At 27.9% G+C, this 21,639-nt stretch overlaps 1 protein-coding gene across 12 annotated transcripts in view; it reads right to left on the bottom strand.

Annotated features, from left to right (window-relative positions):
- The window catches only part of sei (potassium voltage-gated channel seizure), a 129,948-nt gene that overhangs the window by 77,525 nt on the left and 30,784 nt on the right, over positions 1 to 21,639 (bottom strand). For all 12 annotated transcript variants that reach the window (XM_089179113.1, XM_089179125.1, XM_089179117.1 and 9 more), the window contains 2 exons: positions 14,297 to 14,455; positions 7,536 to 7,686 (listed from right to left, as the gene is read on the bottom strand). In XM_089179113.1, coding sequence (XP_089035239.1) covers positions 7,536 to 7,686; positions 14,297 to 14,455 — 310 coding nt within the window. The remainder of the gene's footprint in view (positions 1 to 7,535; positions 7,687 to 14,296; positions 14,456 to 21,639) is intronic.

The following is a 21,639-nucleotide window of genomic DNA, read 5'->3' as shown; positions in this document are numbered from 1 at the left end:
GTTATTATGATGCATCTCTTTTCGTCTTACGAGATATTTAAAAGAATTTTATATTTGAGAAAATTCAATGAATTTAAATATTGAGATAACACAAATATATTTAAACAAAATTTATTATCTAACATTTATTAATTTTGGAACAATATTTGACACAATAAATTATTTAAAAAAAAAAGAAAAAACATATAATTATAAATATTTATTATATCATTTATTAATAATGAATATAATTACAAGTAACGATTTGTTTAATTATTTATACATGTAGATTTTATTCCTTCCTTCCTTCCTTTCTTCTGATATTTCTTTTTTTATTATATTTAATCATGCATGTCGTCAAGAAGAGGTGAGGGCTGAGGGGTGAAGTGAGGGGATGTTTAATATATACGGAATAAACTATAGGATCAATATTCTTTATGCAGATATAATAAAAGTGATATTATGGTATCGATCGAATTTAAAATATGATAGTTAACGATAGTTGTGTTGACCATAATAAGAACATCATGCAATTGCCATAAGCTATGATTGTTAAATAAATGTTAGGTGATTTGGAAAGTCATTTCGTTTTACTTTTGTAAAAATGAAGATAATTTTTGCTTCGAGGTTAAACCTAACAACCTTTGAAGTGATCATAAATAGTTGAATTTGATAAATTTCAACTGTCGATCGATTTCATGTGTTACTATTTGTCAGATTGCATCAACTAATGTGCAGAAAATTGTGTCAGCAAAGAACAAAATGACTTTTCGAACCATTTAATAAATAAAATAATCAAGTTAATATCATATTTAATGTATTAATAACGTATCTAGAATATCACATTTAATTTGTCTGTATTATTCAGTGAAAAATGAAAACACACCCAACAGTGGCGTGAACAAACTCTCAAAGGAAAAAACAGATCATTTCTTTTTCCTTTCATGTTTGAATTTCAATCGGTTGTCCATCTCTCTCTCTCTCTCTCTTTCTCATTTTCTCTAATTCTCTCTTATTCTCAGAATAGCACGAAGATTGAACTGGTATTAAAGGTAATTCATTGAAACAGAGACACCTTAGTTCCTGTAATTCACTATACTTCGAATTATAATTAAAAAGGGGGACCATAAAACACACGTATTACGATTATTATTTTAATATGATTTATATTTATACAAATTGAACAAATATATTGAAGATATATTATCGAAATTTTGTTATTAAATACATAAACAAAATACAACTGTATTTCATACAAGTAAATGTTAAAATTTGGTACAAACGTATTAACGCCATGGCACCGCAGCAAAAATTCCGCTAATGCGCCAATAAAAAGCAATTTTGTTGTTTGCATATAGGAATCGTCAGGGTTGCGTCAGGGTTGCGTCAAAGTTTCGTCAGGGTTGTGTCAGAGTTTCGCCAGAGTTTCGTCAGAGTTTCGTCAGTGTTTCATCAAGGTTTTGTCAGAATTTCGTCATAATTTCGTCAGGGTTTGCGTCAAGTTTGCGTCAGGGTCGCGTCATGGTTGCGTCAAGGTTTTGTCATTTTTTACTGCTACAAAAATGCGTATTTGGGATTTGCCAAAAATACAACAATATACAATTTTATTTTTTACAGGAGCTAACTTGCAATTTTACTTTCTCAGGACTGAATTTAACCTAAAATACGAAAATGTACCAATTCCCATGACATGTAACTGTATTTTGTTAAACGTAAATTTTGGATAGGTAATTTAATACAGTGTGTTTAGCTAGTGGGACTTAGAAAGGACAACTTGTTCTTGAGTTAAGCAGAATTTCGTTTTGTTCAGCTTTGAGATTCACATACTGCTGGGTGCAAGAAGTTGACGTTGATTAAATCTTGATAAATAAAATGTTTTGAATTTTCAAAGTGTTTTTGATTTTAAATAGAGTTTTTTTATTTTATGATTTGTCGCAACAATTTAAGATGTATATTGGGCCGCATTAGCGGAATTTTGTTGCAGTGGCGTACTCCCTAAAATTTTAATATGATTTCTATTGATACAAATTGAACAAATATTATTTAAATTTGTTTTATTAAAACCATAAACAAAACACTGGTGTATTTCATACAGGTAAATGTGAAAACCTGTGTTAAGACATTGAGAAATGTTTGGAGATAAGACATCGAATATTTGAAATACGACACAAGGAAAACTACTGCGTAAGGATAACGTTGAAGGATAACGGAAGTAGATGATGAGTTGTTGGCTATAATTGTTATTAGTATTATTGTTAGTATATGTGTGTATGTATTTGTGTTAGTTTATAGTATAGTTGTTGTGTTGTGTGGTAGTGGATTTTGCTGTCATGCTGACAACGGAAACTTGTGCTTTCAAGGCGAAACGCGAACACCACACGTATTTCAGGGTAAGCTTTGCAAACACGCAACGTTTGCTGCTTCTGCTGTTGCTGTTGCTGGTGCTGGTGCTGGTGCTGGTGCTGGTGCTGGTGCTGGTGCTGTTGGTTGATGACTGACTATAGTTTGGTATTGTCGGTACCATGCGCAAAATTCTAAACTCAACCAATGACACAAAAGGAAAACTAACGATCGAATTCTAATTAAATGGTGCAATCACGTTTTACGATAAACTTTTACAATTTGTTTTCTTTTAAACGATTCTCAAATTGTAATACAACGTGTTAACTAATTCTCATACTTTATTATTTTTTTAATTAGTTTGATTGATTAAAAGAATATTATTCATTTTTTTTTTATTATTATTATTAAATCAAATTATATTTCTATATTTTTATATTTTTCAAGGTTCACAAGGTAGTTGTAGTAGTAGTAGTAGTAGTTGTTACCTTAGCAAATGAATTACTTTTATTGAAATTTTGTATTTTAAGTTATACACATTATATTTATTATTAAGTCAAATTATATTTTTTTTATATACTTTTTATTTTTAGGGGCACATATAATAATTTTATCATCCATCCCTAATTTATAATTTGGCAAACAATAAATGATTTTTATTAACAAAATTTAGGATTAAAATTAAATACAATTTGAATTAAAAAAAAATAATAAATAAACTTACGATAGAAATATAATAATAAAAGTAAAAATGTTAGAAAAAAAAAAAATGGTTTAACTGTAAAATCTAAAAAAATTGGTCGGATTACTTTGTTTTTTTTTCTTTTCTTTAAAGTTAGTTGACAAGGTAGTAGTAGTAGTAGTAGTAGTCATAGTAGTAGTTGTTACCTTAGCAAATGAAAGTTTTCATCGTGCAACGTTGCGTGTTATCATACTCTACACACTGGTTCGCCTTGAAACACTGGCAACCCAGAAAAAGTGAAAAACTTTTCTTCATTCCTTGTCACGTTTAGTTTTCACGACGTTTATTTAAATGGAGTTTTACGGATTAGTCACTGATGACGCATCGTTTTTTTTTTCTTTCTTTTTTTTTCTGACTTTCAGACAAATTTCTAATTATTCATCATCAATTCAAAAAAAAAAAAAAAAATAATAAAAATTAACTTAATTTCTCTTTTCATGTGCTTCATGTGCTTCATGTGCTTCATGTGCCTCATTTTCTTCTGCTTTCTCATTTTATGTATCTGTACCTGTGAGTGTCTGTGTGTTTCTGTGTGTGTGTGTGAATTATTAAATCATTTTTTAATCCAATGAATGAATTCAAATGAAATTTAAACAAAATTCAACTCATTGAATAAAATAATCAACAAATTGAGTAAAATGAAAAGTAAGTTTGTGAAAAATAAATAATTGGAACTTTTGTCAAATAAAAAAGGGAATGATTGGGCCCAAGATTAGGGCAACTCACGATTATAAGGGTTCGTGATATTAAAAACTTGATAGTTGAAATAAAAAATAAGTAAACAAATGATACATTCGCTAGCATTTGACCGACGTACAACGTTAAAGAAAGAAAAACTTATGTAATAGATTAAAAAACACTTGTCCTTGAAATAATCAGCAAACTTGAAACGCTAGAGATAGAGATAGAAAGAAAGAAAGAAAGAAAGAAAAAAAAAGAACAAGAAATAAAAACCGTGAAGGATTCGAGCGTGAAAAAAAAAGAAAGAAAAAAACTATCGTGAGTTTCAAAACAACGAGGAAAAAAAAATTAAGAAACAACGTGGAGCACGTAAAACCAATTATAATGTAACACATCGTGTAGGAACTTGTGTTGACCTAATCCACCACCCTTCATCCATCCCATAGAAAGATTAGACCAGCCTTTAACCCTTAACCATTTTTCCTTCTAATCATCCTTGAAATTTCGTGATAAGTGCGATCAACGTTGTTTGATGTAGCATAAAACAAAAAAGAAAATGAAAAAAAAAAATAGAAAAAAAATACCAAACCACAACTTGATAGATTAAACGTGTCCTTGACAAAATAGAAAAAGAAAAAAGAAAAAAAGAAGAAAAAAATAGAAATAAAACTAAATTGATTAAACCATCAATTAATTCCTCAAGAAAAAAAAAATAATAAAACAAAAATAGAAATAGAAATAAGAAATAAATAAATTCAACCATCAATTAATTCCTTAATAAAAAAAAAAAAAAAAAAAAAAAAAAACTAAAAAACAATATCAAAAAACTACTTGTGTCCCATGAAAAGATGAAATCCTAAGATTAGCCTAATCGCTTGTATGTTCGATCATGTCAGTGGAAGTTTCGTGATATCCTAAAATCCACTCGAATCGTTTCACCTATTCGCGTGTGAGTAAAAGCCTAAAAAAGGAAGATAGGAGTTAAATTGACCTTGAAAGTGAGAAATAGAGAGAACCAAACGAACCAAGACAGACAGACAGACCAACAGAACAGACAAGGTTTGAGAAAACGAAAAGGGGTAGTGGATAAAAGGGGGTGGCTTGTACAAAGAAAGAATGGAACCTGTCCTGTCACCGACAGTTGCTAGTGGAGGTGGTGGTGGTCTGTCCGTTGTCTTCAAGGTCATATACACATCGCATTACTCTCTGTCGTTTTCCTTGTACTTTCCACCACTTCCCCTTTGACGATAGTAAGACGATAGTTTATGTCACATGTTTTCTCTATTCCCCTAACTTATCCCATACCTTTCTCACCCTTCTCATTCATTCACCTCATCATTTCAAATATTTATTTTTCACTCCCCCATATTTCATGATACAAGATTTATACACCACTGTAATTCTATATCCAAATATTTGGAAACGTGTATTTTAAGATTTTATTTCATTTTGTCAGGGTTAAGTCAGGGTTATGACATGGTTATGACAGGATTTTGTATGAATTGTGTTAGAGTTGTATCAGAATTGTTTTAGGGTTGGGTCAGAGTGGGTTTAGAGTTTACTTTTGTCAAAGTTTTGTCAAAATTCATAGTGTATTATTAACCTTTGGCAAATGAAGGTAAGAATTGTGTTAGGGTTGCGTCAGGTTTGCGTCAGGGTTGCCTCAGGGTTGCATCATGTATATATATTGGGATTTCTGGCAGGAGTGTGGCGTAGCAATTCGACCTATTTACTCTAATTTTGAATTTAGTCACCAGATAGCGGTATTAAAGTGCTACAGATCCCACGTGACATCGTAGCAATTCGACCTATCTACTCTAATGTTTAATTTAGTTACCAGATGGCGTATTCAAGTGCTACAGATCCCAATAAAAAAAAATAAAAAATATTTATCTTAAATAACACGAAGCAATTTTTTTATTGTCATTGAACATGAACCAAATAAAAGTTTTGATACGTGGGTAGAATAAATAAATTCAGGGAAAAGAAAAAAAAAAAAGAAAAAAAATCAAAAGAAAATAAAGAAAGGTGATAGAATAATAAAATAAGAAAAGAATGGAAAGATGTTGAAGGAAAAAAAGTTTTTCGTATCACGCCGAAGGATAAAAGTGAAGATATCAGAAATACTCGAATGATAGTCGAAGTTTGGGAGAGGTCAGTGGTTTAAATTGGTCGTCCGATTGGAATCGTTGCAGGACAATGGACGGATCCGGGAATTGCTACAAACGAAGAATATCCGATCGATCAATCGCATTCGTCCAACGGAAATTAGTTTCGTCGAACTAGAAGAATTCCCGTTGAGAGAGTTGTGAGTGAGAGGGTGAAGGTTTGATTTAGGGGTGAGTTGAACATACAAAGCTTTGGCTAACTGTAAACGAGTGACTGACACAACTGGACAGATTGACAGACTGATGGACAAACGGACAAGAAGAATGAGAATATTTTTAGTCGGTTAGGAGAAAAAAAAAGATTACAAATTGACCAATCAAAATTCGTCTCAGACCCATCATCATCACCCTCACCCAAAAAAAGAAAAAAGAAAAAAATACAAAATAAACAAGAAATTGTATTTCGATAAAAGAAACATTTGTTTTCTATCTGATCGTAAAATACAGGTTGTTTCAAGTGTGGTCATTTGATTATTGGGGTTTTTTTTGTTTTTTTTTTTAATAAAAAATAACATTGGAAATTTAGTTTTTTCTTTTTTGTTTTTTAAATATTTTTTTCAAAGTATTTTATTATTTAATATTTTTTTATTTAATGTAGTTCGTTCGTGAAAATCTATTTAAAATTGTATCGCGGCACGTTCTATAACAGAATTATGGTTCCCTTGAAAATTCGAAATCCAATTGCAATTTTCTTTGATTGCAAGTTAACTTATCAATTTTTCTACATCCCCTATTTTTCTTTTTCTTTTATTATTAAACATCTTTACAGTGATTATTAACAATTTTTGTGCCTGTTAACTTTTCAGTTATTTTTTTAATTTCATTTATTTCTTTTTTTTTTTTTTTATTACAAACGTGTTTTTTTTTTTTTTTTTTTTTTTTTAGAATCATCCCATAGTACGAGATTTCATTTAATATTCGTGAAATATTTTTTTCTTTACGATTTTATTTTACTACAGAGGATTAAGGGTTAGGGGTGAGAAGAATGTGTAAGGTTAGACAAAATTAGACGAAAGATAGAAAAGTTTTTCGAGCTTAGTATAAGAAAATTGGATTACTTTGTGTTTTATGTTCCTACATTTCTCTCTCTCTCTCTCTCTCTCTCTCTCTCTCTCTCTCTCTCTCTACAATATTTTAAAGTCTAACATACGTTATGCGTATACACCTGGGAAAACGTGAAAATAAATCTACGACACACCTGGTCTAGTTAATTATTAATATTATATTATTCCATCGACATTTGGATTTAAGAGAAACGAGGAATATTTTTCTAATTTATCTTACAATTCTCTCTAAGGATTTAAAAACCAAATCTGTTTCATTTGTTTCAAATTGAAACACATTTAATTATCAAAAATAAATATTTGACAATTATTCAATTAAATTTTGACAAATTTGGAGTCAACCAAGTGGAAGGTTGAAAAGTTTTGATCTTAACACATTTATAGATCAAATTTAACAAAATTTTGACCCAATCACATAGAAACACAACTAAAAAGTTTTGAAACCCATTGTATAGACAATATTGAAAAATGTTGAGCTTATTCACGTAGAAAAAGGGTAAAAAATAAATGAATTTTTGTATTGTTGTTTATAAATAAAATCTGAATGAAAATATGACTTACCAGTTCTCAGAGGCATCCTCGTCGAGAATGGTCCCATCTGCGAGACGATGTGGCAAGTTGCTTTGTGTTCTTGGCCGATTTCTGACCCTCGGTGGACCAACGACACCGGTTCTTGACAGCCCAGCACGAAATGACGCCCTTGCCCTGTCGACTGCTCGAGTCAACGTCATTGAATTTAATTAGTCACTGTTAGTAAAAACGAATTTTCAAAATACAGCTTTTTTTCTTTCAATTCCACGTTAATCAAATCTTAAGTGTCTTTTTCATTTTGTTTTGTTTTATTTTTTTTTTTTTTTACAATGTATGAAAATCATATTTGAATATTATTATCATGTAATTGTAAAATTAATTGCAAGTTGGTTACACGAGTGCATTTGTTAAATTAGACAAAATTTTGTACAACTTTCTTAATATTTTTTTTTTTTTTTCTGTAATATTGCGAATGAGAATTTGGAAAAGTTCTTTTTTTTTTTTTTTTTTAGCTTTCAACATGGAACAACTTTTATTACGTAATTGTTTTTTATTTTTTTTTTTTTTTTTTATAAATAAAAGTTAGTTCACAAAACCGTAAAATGTGGTTGTTACTGTTACGAGCGTCGAAAAAAAAAAAAAACTTTTCTCAATCCCTTTGAACATTTAAATAAATTACATTTGTATAATATAATTATAGACACAATAATAATTTTTAGTTAAACATTGACAAATTATTTAAACAATGATATTTAATTAACGTGAATTAAATGCTGTACGAGTAACACAAATGAAAAAAAAAAAAAATTGAGTTTCAGTTAGAGTTAGATTTGTTATTTATGGTTTGTTACTTTTCATTTTCAATGTTATTTTTTCTTTTTAGATTTTTTTTTTCATTAAATTGCAATATAAAGAGTTTGATTAAAAGTGTTGAAGTGTTTACAAATCTATTTAAACGTTGATTGTGATTGCAGAGATTTTCTTATTCGTTTATCGAATACTAGGGAGAAAAAAAGGGGGATGGTAGGAAGGTGAGTTATATTGCGTGGGTGTGAAAATTGTAACGTTATCATTGTCGTGGCCCGAAATTCTGAATATGTCAGATCGTCTTACGAATGAACGAACACCTAAAACGTTTGGCAAAGTGTAAAATCAAATTTACGTTTGATATCACGCCAAACATAAGTCAGTGAACCTTCTTCTTCTTCTTCTTCTTCTTCTTCTTCCTTCATCCATGTTGTTTAAAAATAATACTTCTAACTAAACGTATTATTTATATATTTATATTTAGATATAAATACTAGCGGACCCAACAAACGTTATTTTAATTAAAGGTGAACAAGTTTTTATGCACACTTCAAAACTATTCAAACACTAATATAAATCTTAATGTAATATTTCAATTAGCACATCATTTTTTCTAACACAATAATAACACGAAGTTACAAAATATTTTCCTGAATTTGATCGCAACACCAACTGTCGGGACAAACTAGAATTAAAAGCGATCGTAGCGCAGTCTGCCGCACTGTGGAAGATACGAAATAAGATTCGTATATATAATTCGTATATATAATCGAATATATCGAAAAGTATCATATCAACAACAAATATCGACCTATAAGCTTGTCACATAACAATTTATAAATAAAAAATTAATTAAATAAACAATTTAAATTAGACCAAATTGTAAATCCAAACCATTTTCTAATCTACCTGAAGACATATCCAAAATTTCATTAAAATCGGTCCAGCCATTTAGGAGGAGTTCAGTAACATACACACGCACACAAAAATTATATATATAAAGATACATATTATATACAGGGTGTCTTGTCAAAATTAAAATAATTACATTTGATAATGAAAAAATGAAAATAATCTAAATAAAAATATAATATATTAATATCGCAATTTGATTTCTAAGTTTAAACTGAATGAATAAATAATTAATTACAAAATTAATAATTTTTAAAATAAGTTGAATAATGTCGTTACGTAATATGAAATGAAAGAAATGAAAAAAGATAAAAAAAGATTTTCTAATAATAGTTGGCAATTATCTCAAGTATAGTAATGGTAGTGTGCATATACACGCGATACGGTATTAGAAACATTGATCGTTTATTAAAAACGTCATTTATAAGAGTTTACCTTCAATGTGTTATCTTTTTTTTTAATATCCAATATTTATCGAAGATATCGCGTTGTTTAAACGATCGACAAACTTTGTGGTGATGCAGTGGGTGGGGTGGGGGGGGGGGATAAGAGGAAGAAAGATATTGGTGGGGATTGATTGGCTACTTTTTAAATAGTTCCCAAAGGTATATATACTTGCTAAAGGGATAACGCCAAAAGGGTTTTATCTTGTCCGATAAAAATATGGCCTCGTCGCCTCCAATAATTGCGATCAATGAATCAAACATATATATATATATATATATATATATATATATGTATGAAGTTTTTATTTTTATTTTTTATTGTAACATCTGCAAATAGTTTTTTCTATATCTGAAATATCTCTGCAACTTTATTGCTTTTTTTTCTTTTTTATTACTTTTATTATTATTATTATTTTTTTTTTTTCATTTTTTTTCTACCAATTTTATGTTTCATTCTTTCTACTAACAATTCTTCAAATAATTACTTTACCAATTTTCGTGAAAACAAAAGTTTAATTATAGTTGAGAGAACAATTGATTTGTCAGAATTTTTTTAATCGTTTTTAGTTAGTTCATGACAAAAGGATAAATTATTATTACTTTTTTATCAAACATTTTAATAGGATTTATCAATTAGATTTTTTTCTAATCAGGTTAAAAAATAGTATTTTATAAAAAAAAATTCGTAATAAATAACATTAATATTAATTATTATTATTGATTATTTCCAAAACTTGTGATAGCTCAGTGGATAAAGTGCTCGCCTTACTCCAATTAAATGAATTTTTTAATAAATCGTAGGATCGAATCCAGCCAGTCGCAAAATTATTTTATTATAATATTAATTTTATATTAATAATAATTTAATATAGAAAATATATAAATAATAATAAAAACCTAATATATAATAATAAAAATAATAATAAATTAATAATAAATAAAATAATAATATAATAATAATAATAAAAAAAACCTTAATAAATATAATAATAAAAAATAATAATTGCAATCTTAATTTAATTATAATTTAAATTAATAATTATTATTAATAATAATTTAATACAGAAAATATTATAATAATAAAAAAAAATTTAATATTGCAATATTAATTTAATTTTAAATAAAATTATTCATTAATAATATTTAATAAAGATAGTAATATTATTTTAAACAAAAAAAAATTATTTTAAAAGAATAGGAAGGCGGGGAGGGAAGGGTTAGCAAAAAAAAAACACATAATTGATATTTAAAATAGTATCTCAAAAGCTTGGCAACATTTTGCCAAGAAACTTTATCAAATATATAAATATATATGTATATATATATATATATATATATATATATATATATGTTAAATATATGTATATAATGCAACGGTATGTGGTGCAACGTGGTGCAAAACTAGCGAAATAATAGTATGTGATATCGATCGAGGTTTATCGGACGCCTTGATGCGACGCCTAGGACTAAAAAGGGTGTATATCGATCACTATGCTATGCAATGCTCGTAGTTTCGAGTAGAAGGACGAACTATGGTTATACTATTATATATACAACTATGTTTCTATTACTATTCTACTAGAGAATTGTAGAAATTGCAACTGTGCCTTTATTGTTACGATAGAATCAATTATATAATTAGAGGTACATATTGAAACGTGTACCTATCCATAAAAACATATATACATACATACATACACACATACCTGTACATGTATTTTATATTATCGTAAGTTGAAAACTTTTGATTCTGTCGTACTATGATCTCTTTGCATAATTTAATAAATCGTGACTGTAGACTATATAAACTGTGTAAGTATTTCTAAAGCACGTTTTAACCTTAGATTTATCTTATTTTATGTGTGTATGTATTTTATTTTATTTCTTTTTTTTTTTTTACAACAAATCAATGTGCAAATGGATAACTATGATGAAGAAAGGGGTATATGTAATTTTAATTTTTATATAACCCTTTTTTTATAAAACTTTTATCGATAAATTTTCTACAACTCTATCTTATATATATATATATAAAATAAAATGTAATAATATATCTTCTTAATATATATTTAATTGTGTGTCACGTTGTTTGTCCGCAATGAACTCCTAAACTACTGAACCGATTTTAATAAAAATTGTCCACACTGTGTGCAGTTTCATCCAACTTGAAAGATAGGATAGTTTAAATCTCAATATATATTTTAAGCTTCCCAATTAATATAAAAAAAAAAAATGAACTATGTATATCGGTAACGTTTATTACACATCCTAAAATTAAAATAAAAATATTATATAAATATATATATATAATATTATTATTAAATATAATAAAATATTTTAAATTTTACTATACTCAAAAAAAAACCATCATCTTCCTTCCTATGTTCCTACCATTTTTTATTTTTATTTTTCTAATCTATACCATACCATATATAAACATATACCTATATATATACTCACACAAAAGAATTTACATTCATCAATATCATTTTTTATTTGTCTACACTATCATCATATACATTGCAATCATGAATATAAATATAAAAAAACAACAACAACAACTGCAAACACATTGAAACGAATTCGCATTACGAATTCGTCATAAAAAAAAAAAAAAAAAAAAAAAACAAAACAAATATCGATTAGACATTGGTGTGTGAAGAAGAAGAAGAAGAAAAAAAGTGGACATTAGAATCGATTAATCGCGTTGTCCAAACACTACTCGATTTGTTTAGGGGGATGGGGATTGGGAAAAAAATAGAAGAAAAAAAAAAGAATACATTGAGGGAGGGGGTTAGAAGTTGAAGGGTTGAGGGAAGTTTGTCGAGGTAACAACGACGTTAGGATTGACTATAGTTTCCTATTCGAGGGCATAACATTTATTATCGGGTCAGGGTTAACTGTTAGGCGTGCCACCACACACTATTCAACAAACCCGACCACATCATCCTTACCTCGGACACATACTAATCTAAAAATAGTTTTAACGAAAGCAAACTTCTTCCAGATATAAAATCTGACGACGTAAGTGTGTTCGTTGGTTGTCATTTTCTATATATCTATTTATCTTTAGAAAAAAAAAAAAAAAGAAAAAAAAATCTACGTCTATATCTATTTTATCTATCTATTATAATCTGAATATTATTTTTATCCTGATAGTATGTATGTGTATGTTTGTTTTTTTTTTCATTATTATTATTATTAATCACATATGCATTTTTATTACATTGGAACATTGCATTTGAAATGTCATTTAGTCAAGTTGATATCACTGATTTATTTGTATGAATTTATTTTAAGTATTTAGAATTGTTTAAACATTATTTTTTTTTTATTTAATGTTATTTAGAATTATGTATAATTTATAAATATATTTTTTTATTATGTTCTATGTATAAGTTAAATATTTATAATATTGATTTTTATTGCATTGCAAATTGTATTTGAAATGTAGTTTAGTCAAATTGATTTCAGTGATATACTTATATTAATTTTTTTAAATATTTAAAATTGTTTAATATTATTTTTTCTTTTTTTTATATTATTTAGTATTATCTATAATTTATAAATATATTTTTTATTATGTTCTATGTATTAGTTAAATATTTATAATATTAATTTTTATTGCATTGCAAATTGTATTTGAAATGTAGTTTAGTCAAATTGATTTAAGTGATATACTTATATTAATTTTTTTAAATATTTAAAATTGTTTAATATTATTTTTTCTTTTTTTTTATATTATTTAGTATTATCCATAATTTCTAAATATATTTTTTATTATGTACTATGTGTACGTTTATTATTAATATGCATTTTTATTACATTGAATAATTTTTAAATCTCATTGCACATTTTAAATGTGTAAATTTTTAGTATTATTTATTTCATTTTTTATTAAAACATATTTGATATTTTGTTATACGTTTACTGATAGTCAGAATGAAAATTAATTTTCGATATTTCAATTGAAATGATACACATACACTCACACACACACACACACGTATACACATCTTGTTTCGAATCATTCAATCGGAAAGAAAAGGGATAAAATTAATAGCCAATGATTGGATGAATAATTATTGCAATAAACAATTAATTAGAATTAAACGTACGATAGTTGAATACAATCCTTAATTAAATTGTTTTTGTTTTTTTTTGTAATTATTACAATAACAAAAAAACACTTATGTAATTATTTGTAAATATTAACAATTATTATTTGTAACTAAGAAAATAGAATTTTTGTTATAATGTACACGTGTATACGTGCGTGTATTTCTATTAGAATATCGACTTATGTTAAATTCATTTGAAAGAACATGCGAATAGTAAACGTTTTTCGCATTGTATTTTATTTTTTTTTTTTTTTTTTTTTAGTAAACTTTTGCAGGATCGTAGTTAGGACTCATTATGCGGTTAAATCCTGACCCCAATTTCTCAATCATAATAATAAAAATCAGTTTATACGAGGACGACAGTTGACTGTTATTAACCACGCAAAAGTTGTTTTTATTTTTGGAGGAGGGGAGGAGAGGATCTTTCAAAGAAACCACAAGATCAATTAAATGATATAATAAATAAATAATATAATTTTAATATAAAGAAAAACAAATTACTTACAACGTGTGACAAGCCTGTTGTTTGCTTGGCTCGGTGGTGGAATCGCAGCTTGGGGTGGTGGTTGAGAACTCAGATCCTCGAAATTTATAATTTGTAGACAAATATCGTCCACCTCGCTCCTTATCAATGCTATCACCTCGCTGCATAGGAATTTGGTTCCTTAAAAATAAACATAATTATTTATATTAATTAATATAATATAAAAATTCAATCCATGTATGTTAAATCAATCAATTTCCAATTATTTCTAAATAACATTGACAACATTTTGTTTTAATTAAATAAATAACGCGATAATAATTATTTATACTTATTATTTATTATATTGGAATTTTGTTTATTATTTTATTTTTTTTTTATTTATTTTGCAATTAAACTCGTACATTTGATACGAACCGAGTTATATTACAAAATATAATTTACAATATTATATATTTTATAATTTCTAATATTTCTAAATAATATTGACAACTTTATTTTTTATTAATTAATTAATTGATTAAATTATTCATATGTATTTTTTATTATATTGAAATCTTTTCATCTTTATTTTATTTTTTATTTATTTTACAATTAAATTCGTACATATTTGATACGAATCGAATAATATTCAAGTACAATTTATATTGATATTTTCATTTATAAAAATATGATATATCTACTGTTTAATTTGATTAATTTTTAACAACCCTGACTTTTAAGAAATGTAATAACAATATAATAATAATAAAAGTAAAATTAAAATAAAATTCTTATTAACGATAACGATGATTGAGAATCCTCATGAGAGAATTCAACGTATGCCGAATCGTATCGTTCGTTTTTCTTATTCGTCACGTTCCCTCGACGTTCCTCTTCTATACTCTTTTACCTATTTATTTTTATTATTTTTATTTTTATTTTTCATTTTTATTTTTCATTTTTCTACGCGCGACAACTACTCTCTTATTGAAATGCGTGTCAAGGCCGACGACAAAAATTTATAACATCCGTGAGAAGTTTCAGAATCACGTCAGATATTTTTTCTTTTTTTCACCTTCATTCTTATATTATCAACATATATATATAATAATAACAATAATAATAATAATAATAATAAAAGTAGATAATAATAAAACGAGAAATCGTGGGAAAGAGTAGGGGGAAGGGGGAACTGTAAATATATCATAAATGTGATGTAACTTTAAATAACAAACGATTACATTTTAACGAGCTCAGTTCTTTTTAGAAAAAAAAAACAACCAATAAAAATGTTTCCATTTTCTAATTCATTTTTTGAAATAATAAAATACCAACTAGAAAAAGAAAAATAATATTAATCAATCACATTCCAAATATTCGTATTTACATTTCTTTTTTATCAATCATTTTGTATATTTTTGATTAAGTTAATAATAATAATTTTTGTTTTAAAGTAAACCAAATGTAATCTCATTGAAATGAATCATTTTTAAATATTCACGTTACTAATAATCGTACCTAACCTTATTTCTTTTTATAAATCATTTGTTCAATCACACTTTTAATATTTTAACCATAATTTCTTGTTTACAAATTATTTAATATATATATTTTTTATTCAACTTACAAGAATCATTCGTATTTGAAAGTAAATCTTATCTTCTTCTTAATTTATACAAATTACATGTGTCACGTTGTTTGTCCGCAATGGACTCCTAAACTACTAAACCAATTTTAATCAAATTTTACCCACAATGTACAGTTTTATTCAAATTGAAAGATAGAATAGTTTATATCTCAATTTATAATCGAATTATTTGTTTATTAACAAAGAATCATGATTATCTCTGGTAGTTCGATAAGATTCTAACAGATGGGGGTATAAGGTAATTCGTTGACTTTAAAAACGTGTGTATCTGACTGATTGTAAATCACAGCAACCCTGACGCACCCCTATTAAATATAATTTCATTGAAATAAATCATTTTTTTTCAATCACGTTTTTAATACTCTTACCATTATTTTTTTTTTTTATACAAATCATTTTGTATATTTTTTTTTTTTTATTAAACATACAAGAATCATTTGTATTTTAAAGTAAGTTCGATCGGTTAAAACGGTTTGAAACTCGCTAATAAAGAAACTGGCTAGTTGCCAAAAGATATTTTTTCTTGTATTTTGCAGTAGTGGTTTAAACGGAACGACAAAATGTCGGTGTGCTAATGTCAATGGGACAATGTCATTTGTACATTTTCAAATAAAAAGAAAAAATTATTAATAATAAGATAAGACAAACACACACACACATACACACACAGAGAAAGACGATTCGTTAATTATTTGAAACAAAGTTGACTTAAACAAAACCACCTTTTTATAATCTTAATCAACCATTACAACCAACCAACCCCAACCCCTAAAAAGGCTTTAATGTTTTAATATTTAATCTTTCCACGTTTAAAGTATACCCACCCTCTACGTTTAATTAAAAAGGGGATGAGAGATTACATTTCATATATATATCATATTCAAAGAGTGAGTGTGAAATAAGCAAATACCCAAAAGGGTTAGTGTTAACGCTAAAACCAACACAGACATACTTGTAGTATGTATATATTTATATTATGTGTATTAAATGAACCTAATCAAATGATTACTTGAATAGAATGAAATTTTTATCAATTAAATTTTTATCATTTTCATCCGAATTGTTTATACAAATTAAAAAACATTCACAGTATATGTTTAATTGTAATATTTAACCTTGAAATTTTAATTCATTCTGAAATATCATTCTGTTCATTTCAAAGACTTAAAATTTGTTTCAAACATTCCCATGTTTTCCATAATTGTTTTTTCTTTTTTTATGTACAAACATTTTACATACAAACATTTTCAAGTATCGTAAAATTTTTTTTTTTTAATTTTTCAAGGTCGAATTAAAGACATCAAGCATGATTTGTGTGTGTGTGGTATACTGCAAGAGTTCAAAAAAAAAAAAAAAAATTGGAATAAAAATGGTGAGTGTGTTGGTTGAAACTTCGTCACGAAATTGAACAAGTCACCCCCGTCTATTTCTTTTCTATTTTTTTTTTTTTTTTTTTTAGGGGGATTTCTTCATCGAAGATAGTTAATTGGGTACGCGGTTTACGAGTCAAGGTACCTTGGATGTGTTCCAGAAGTGATCGACAAAAGGAAAGTATGTCTCGGTACGAAAATGTGGCTCGCAGAAAACAACCTTCGGATTCTCGATCCAAAGTGTGTTTGTTGGTAAGTTAGAATGAAACAGAATAAGAATAAGACGAAGAAGAAGAAGAAGAAGAAGGAAGGTGGTGAAGATGGTGGTAGTGGTGGTAGTAGATTTGGTTGCGCAATATTTGAAGATGGAAAACACACTGGTTTGTATGTTAAAGACGTAATCGCAACGACCAACTGAGCTTGCCAAGAGTGCCATTGGCCACCTGGTTGAAAGATGGAAAACATCATAGTCTTCTCTAGTAGGATCAACATTTTGCATCTTATGCATCTACGATTATCATATATATATACAATACTTGACTATGCACCACCCCCACCACCACATTATGAATCAGTATTAGTTGCTTATCCACTCACCTATCCAAAACCACTCCCATCACTACCACTAGCACCCCCATTACTACCTTCCCAGCACCATCACAACAACCCATTGCAATTCTATCTCGACATAGTCTCTTCTTAATTAACGTCATTCCCTTCTTTATATTCTTTTCATTCGGATTCTTGGCGACCCTTCTGTATGACCTGGAAGTTAAACAAGGAAGACCTAATGAGGTCAGAACAAAGGGAGAAGTGAGAGTACTCTTGGGCTAGGTACTTCACTCGCGTGGTTACTTCGTTGCTGATAATTAAGTCGGTCGTTCAAAGGACTTTTGCGGTTATTGTTAACACCCCACTCCACCCCAAACTCAAACCATTCCACCCTTCTCTGTCATTCATATATTTCTTTCGACAATTTTTCCTACACCCCACCCAACTCCAATCCCCTTTTCCCTTCCATTTTTTTTCCTTTCTTTCAATCCTTTTCTCAATCTTGAAACTGAACATTAAAATCTTTGACTTGTAATGTGACCATTTTGCTTGAAGCTTTTATCGATACTTTGATCCACACAATTTTTTTTGTTTTTATTTTTTTTTTTTTTAATTTAATTTAATTCATTGATAAATTGTTTGTTTTTTCTCTAAGAAATTTGTGTTCTATAAAAAAAGAACAACAACAACAACAACAATTTAAATGAATTATTTATTATCTTCTTCTCAGGTTAGTATTATCACGCAAGAATGAATAATTTGATATGAACATTATATCGTGACACTTCTAGTACCATCATGGTGATAATATTGGTGTTGGTAATGGTAGTGGTGGTTGGTTGTGGTAGTGGTGGTGCTTTGGGTTAACTCGTGCGAGCCAATTTCGAGCTAATTACGTTGAGATAATTACGTTGGAATGTTCCTGCGTAACCCTAAACACACATGTATATTGTATCAATGTTGCATATACAGGTGTATATGTATATATGTATCTATGTATGTGTGTGTGTTTGTGTATGAATCTGTGCTAAGAATAAAAGTATAATACGTGTAACACAGATATGAATTTGTTTTGTTAAATCATGCGTTTATATTTATCATTGAAATTTCATTTTCGTTTTATCAAAGATCAAAGTAAGTAATCATTAAGAACAACATGACAAAAAAGAAAATGTTTATTTATTTAATTATTAAATAATTGTTAATTATCTTTACATGAATGGGTTGAAAAGTATTGAACTTGTCAGAGTATGCATTCGAAATTTTGGTACGGAAGAACGTTGGTGTTGTCATTGCGTGACTATTACTTCGTTTTCGAGTGCGTGACTTTGTCAAAGAGATCAAAAAAAAAAAAATTAAAAGGGGGGAAAATGAGAATTAGAAAAAGATACAAGAAGAATAAAAGAAAGAAAGAAAGAAAAAAAAAAGAAAGAAAGGTAATAGATAGAGAACGCGATCAATAGGACAAGCCCAGAGCTCCCAGCTGCAACTTTACCACGAAGAAAAAACCACAGTGTAAGCCTCGTGTGTGTCTAATAACTATACCTACCCTAATTGGAGACACCCCAGTTAAAAGGGCTATTTTTCTCTTTTTTTTTTCTTTCTTATTAGCATTCTAGTGATATCATACTTGAAATATTATATCTGTCAGAGAAAATTATTATAATGTGATTGACGTAACCCTGACGTAACTCTAATTGGAGATACCAGAGTTAAAGGGGGGTATAGTTGTTTATTTTTTTTTCTAGTAACATTCTAGTGATATCATCATTGAAGTATTATACCTAATTTGTTTAAATTTGTATTAAAAAGTTATTACAATATCTAACGTCATCACAATTCGATCATTCAATAGCGTGTGAGTTTTCAATAAAAAATATTGACTAACTTCAACCTATAAACTTGTCGTATAACAATTTATAAATAAAAAAATTAATTAAATGAACAATTTAAATTAGACCAAATTGTAAATCTAAACTATTCTCGAATCCACCTGAAGATATACACAAAATTTCATTAAAATCGGTCCAGCCGTTTAGAAGGAGTTCAGTGATATACACACGCACAGAAGAATTATATATGTGTCAGGGTTGCATCAGATATACATATATATATATTATTTTATTTTTTTATATAAATATTATAGTAATATTTGTAAAATAAATTAAACAAAAAATGCAATTTATAACAAAATTTATGATACAATAAATGCATCAACTTTTGTTTGTTATATTGCTAATATGTACTACTACTGAAAAGATAAAAATAAAAATTAGTATTTTAAAATTATAATAAAATGGGTTAAGAGTCCAAGTATGAATAAGCCATTATAATAATTCTAATTACCTTTTTTGTTCTTATCGTACTATAATTATTGTTAAAAAAAAAAAAAAAAAAACAGTAACATCTGTTTTAACGAGACTGATGAATAATTTAGTGGACTAACAAACTAATTTTAATACACGTTTTATTTTTTTCTTTATTCTATAAACAACAAAAATAACGTAATAAATAATCATAAGTTTTAACAACATTATTATTAATTAATAAAAATAAAAATATTGTATATCAGTGAACAAAAATGTGTAAAATTTAAAAAAATCATTATAAAGAAAGAAAGAAGAGAAGAAGAAAAAAAATGAAATCTCGTAAAAGTTTACTTTGACGAGCAAACGAATGTTGACCTTTCACTCACCCAAACCCACACCCACACCCACGCCCTTTTCTTAAGGGCCATTCAACGAGTTCTTCTAAAGATAGAAAAGAAAGAGAGAGAGAAAAAAAAGAAACTGGACTGTGTGTGAGAGAGTGTGAGAAAAAGAAGTGGGGTTAGTTGGTTGGTTGGTTGGTTGGTTCGTTGAGGTAGGGTGAGTGAAAGATAGGAAGAAGGTAGTAAAAGGGAAAGAAAAGAACAGAAGAAGTGACTGAGACGACGTATCGGAACAAAAATCAAAAAGAGACAGACGCAAGAGTTGATGGGTTCGCAAAATAGACGAACGATGCCAGTGGAATTTCGAGGACACTCGCTTTGTTCATACTCGAGTGTCTGGTGTCTGGGGTTTTCTCGTTAGGTCCTTCTAACAGTGGTTCTCACACGTGTTAGGATTATTGGATTATGTCACAACCCAATTCTTAAAAGAATTAAAAAAAGGAATTGAGAAAACAAAAATAATAAAAAAAAAGATAAGGTTGCATCAGGGTTTACAATTTGGGCTGAACCCAACACTTACCCAGATACCATGCCTGGGGTCCTATGAAGATTTTTCTTCTTGACAAAACCCAAAAAAAAAGGGGGTTGTATCAGGGTTGCGTCAAGATTTACGTCCCAAAGTTGCGATAGAGTTCTAAATAAACCTTCAACTATCTCAAAAAGTAAAGGGTTGAACGAATATATTATAATTACAAATAAAATACACAAATACTCGACACTCATGACAAATTTTTCTATAATTTAACAATTGTTTAAATATCATCATTTTGTTTTTTATTTCTATTCTTAGATCTATTATTCTTCTATTGAAAACAAATTACAAACATCATCATATATATCAAATCAATTAAAACAACCCCCGGTTAAATTCATTCATTCATTCATACGTTTTTTCTATCCTATAATTCATACATACTGTCACACACACACACACACATTTTTATTAGTTTATTCATACCTAGTCATAGAAAACACATAGAAACTTAACCGATAATAGTAAAACTATGACACACACGTTCAATGAGTGAGTTTTATTTTTCTTTTGATCGATCGTAATGTTCATACGAGACTGATGTTAGTTTCCACACCTTTTTCTACAATC

Source organism: Polistes dominula, unplaced genomic scaffold (assembly GCF_049000335.1).
Source record: "Polistes dominula isolate Pdom_NZ unplaced genomic scaffold, Pdom_raw_medaka contig_37, whole genome shotgun sequence".
NCBI lineage: Eukaryota > Metazoa > Arthropoda > Insecta > Hymenoptera > Vespidae > Polistes > Polistes dominula.
Note: the sequence above shows the minus strand (reverse complement) of the source record. Positions and strands in the feature narration are given on the sequence as shown.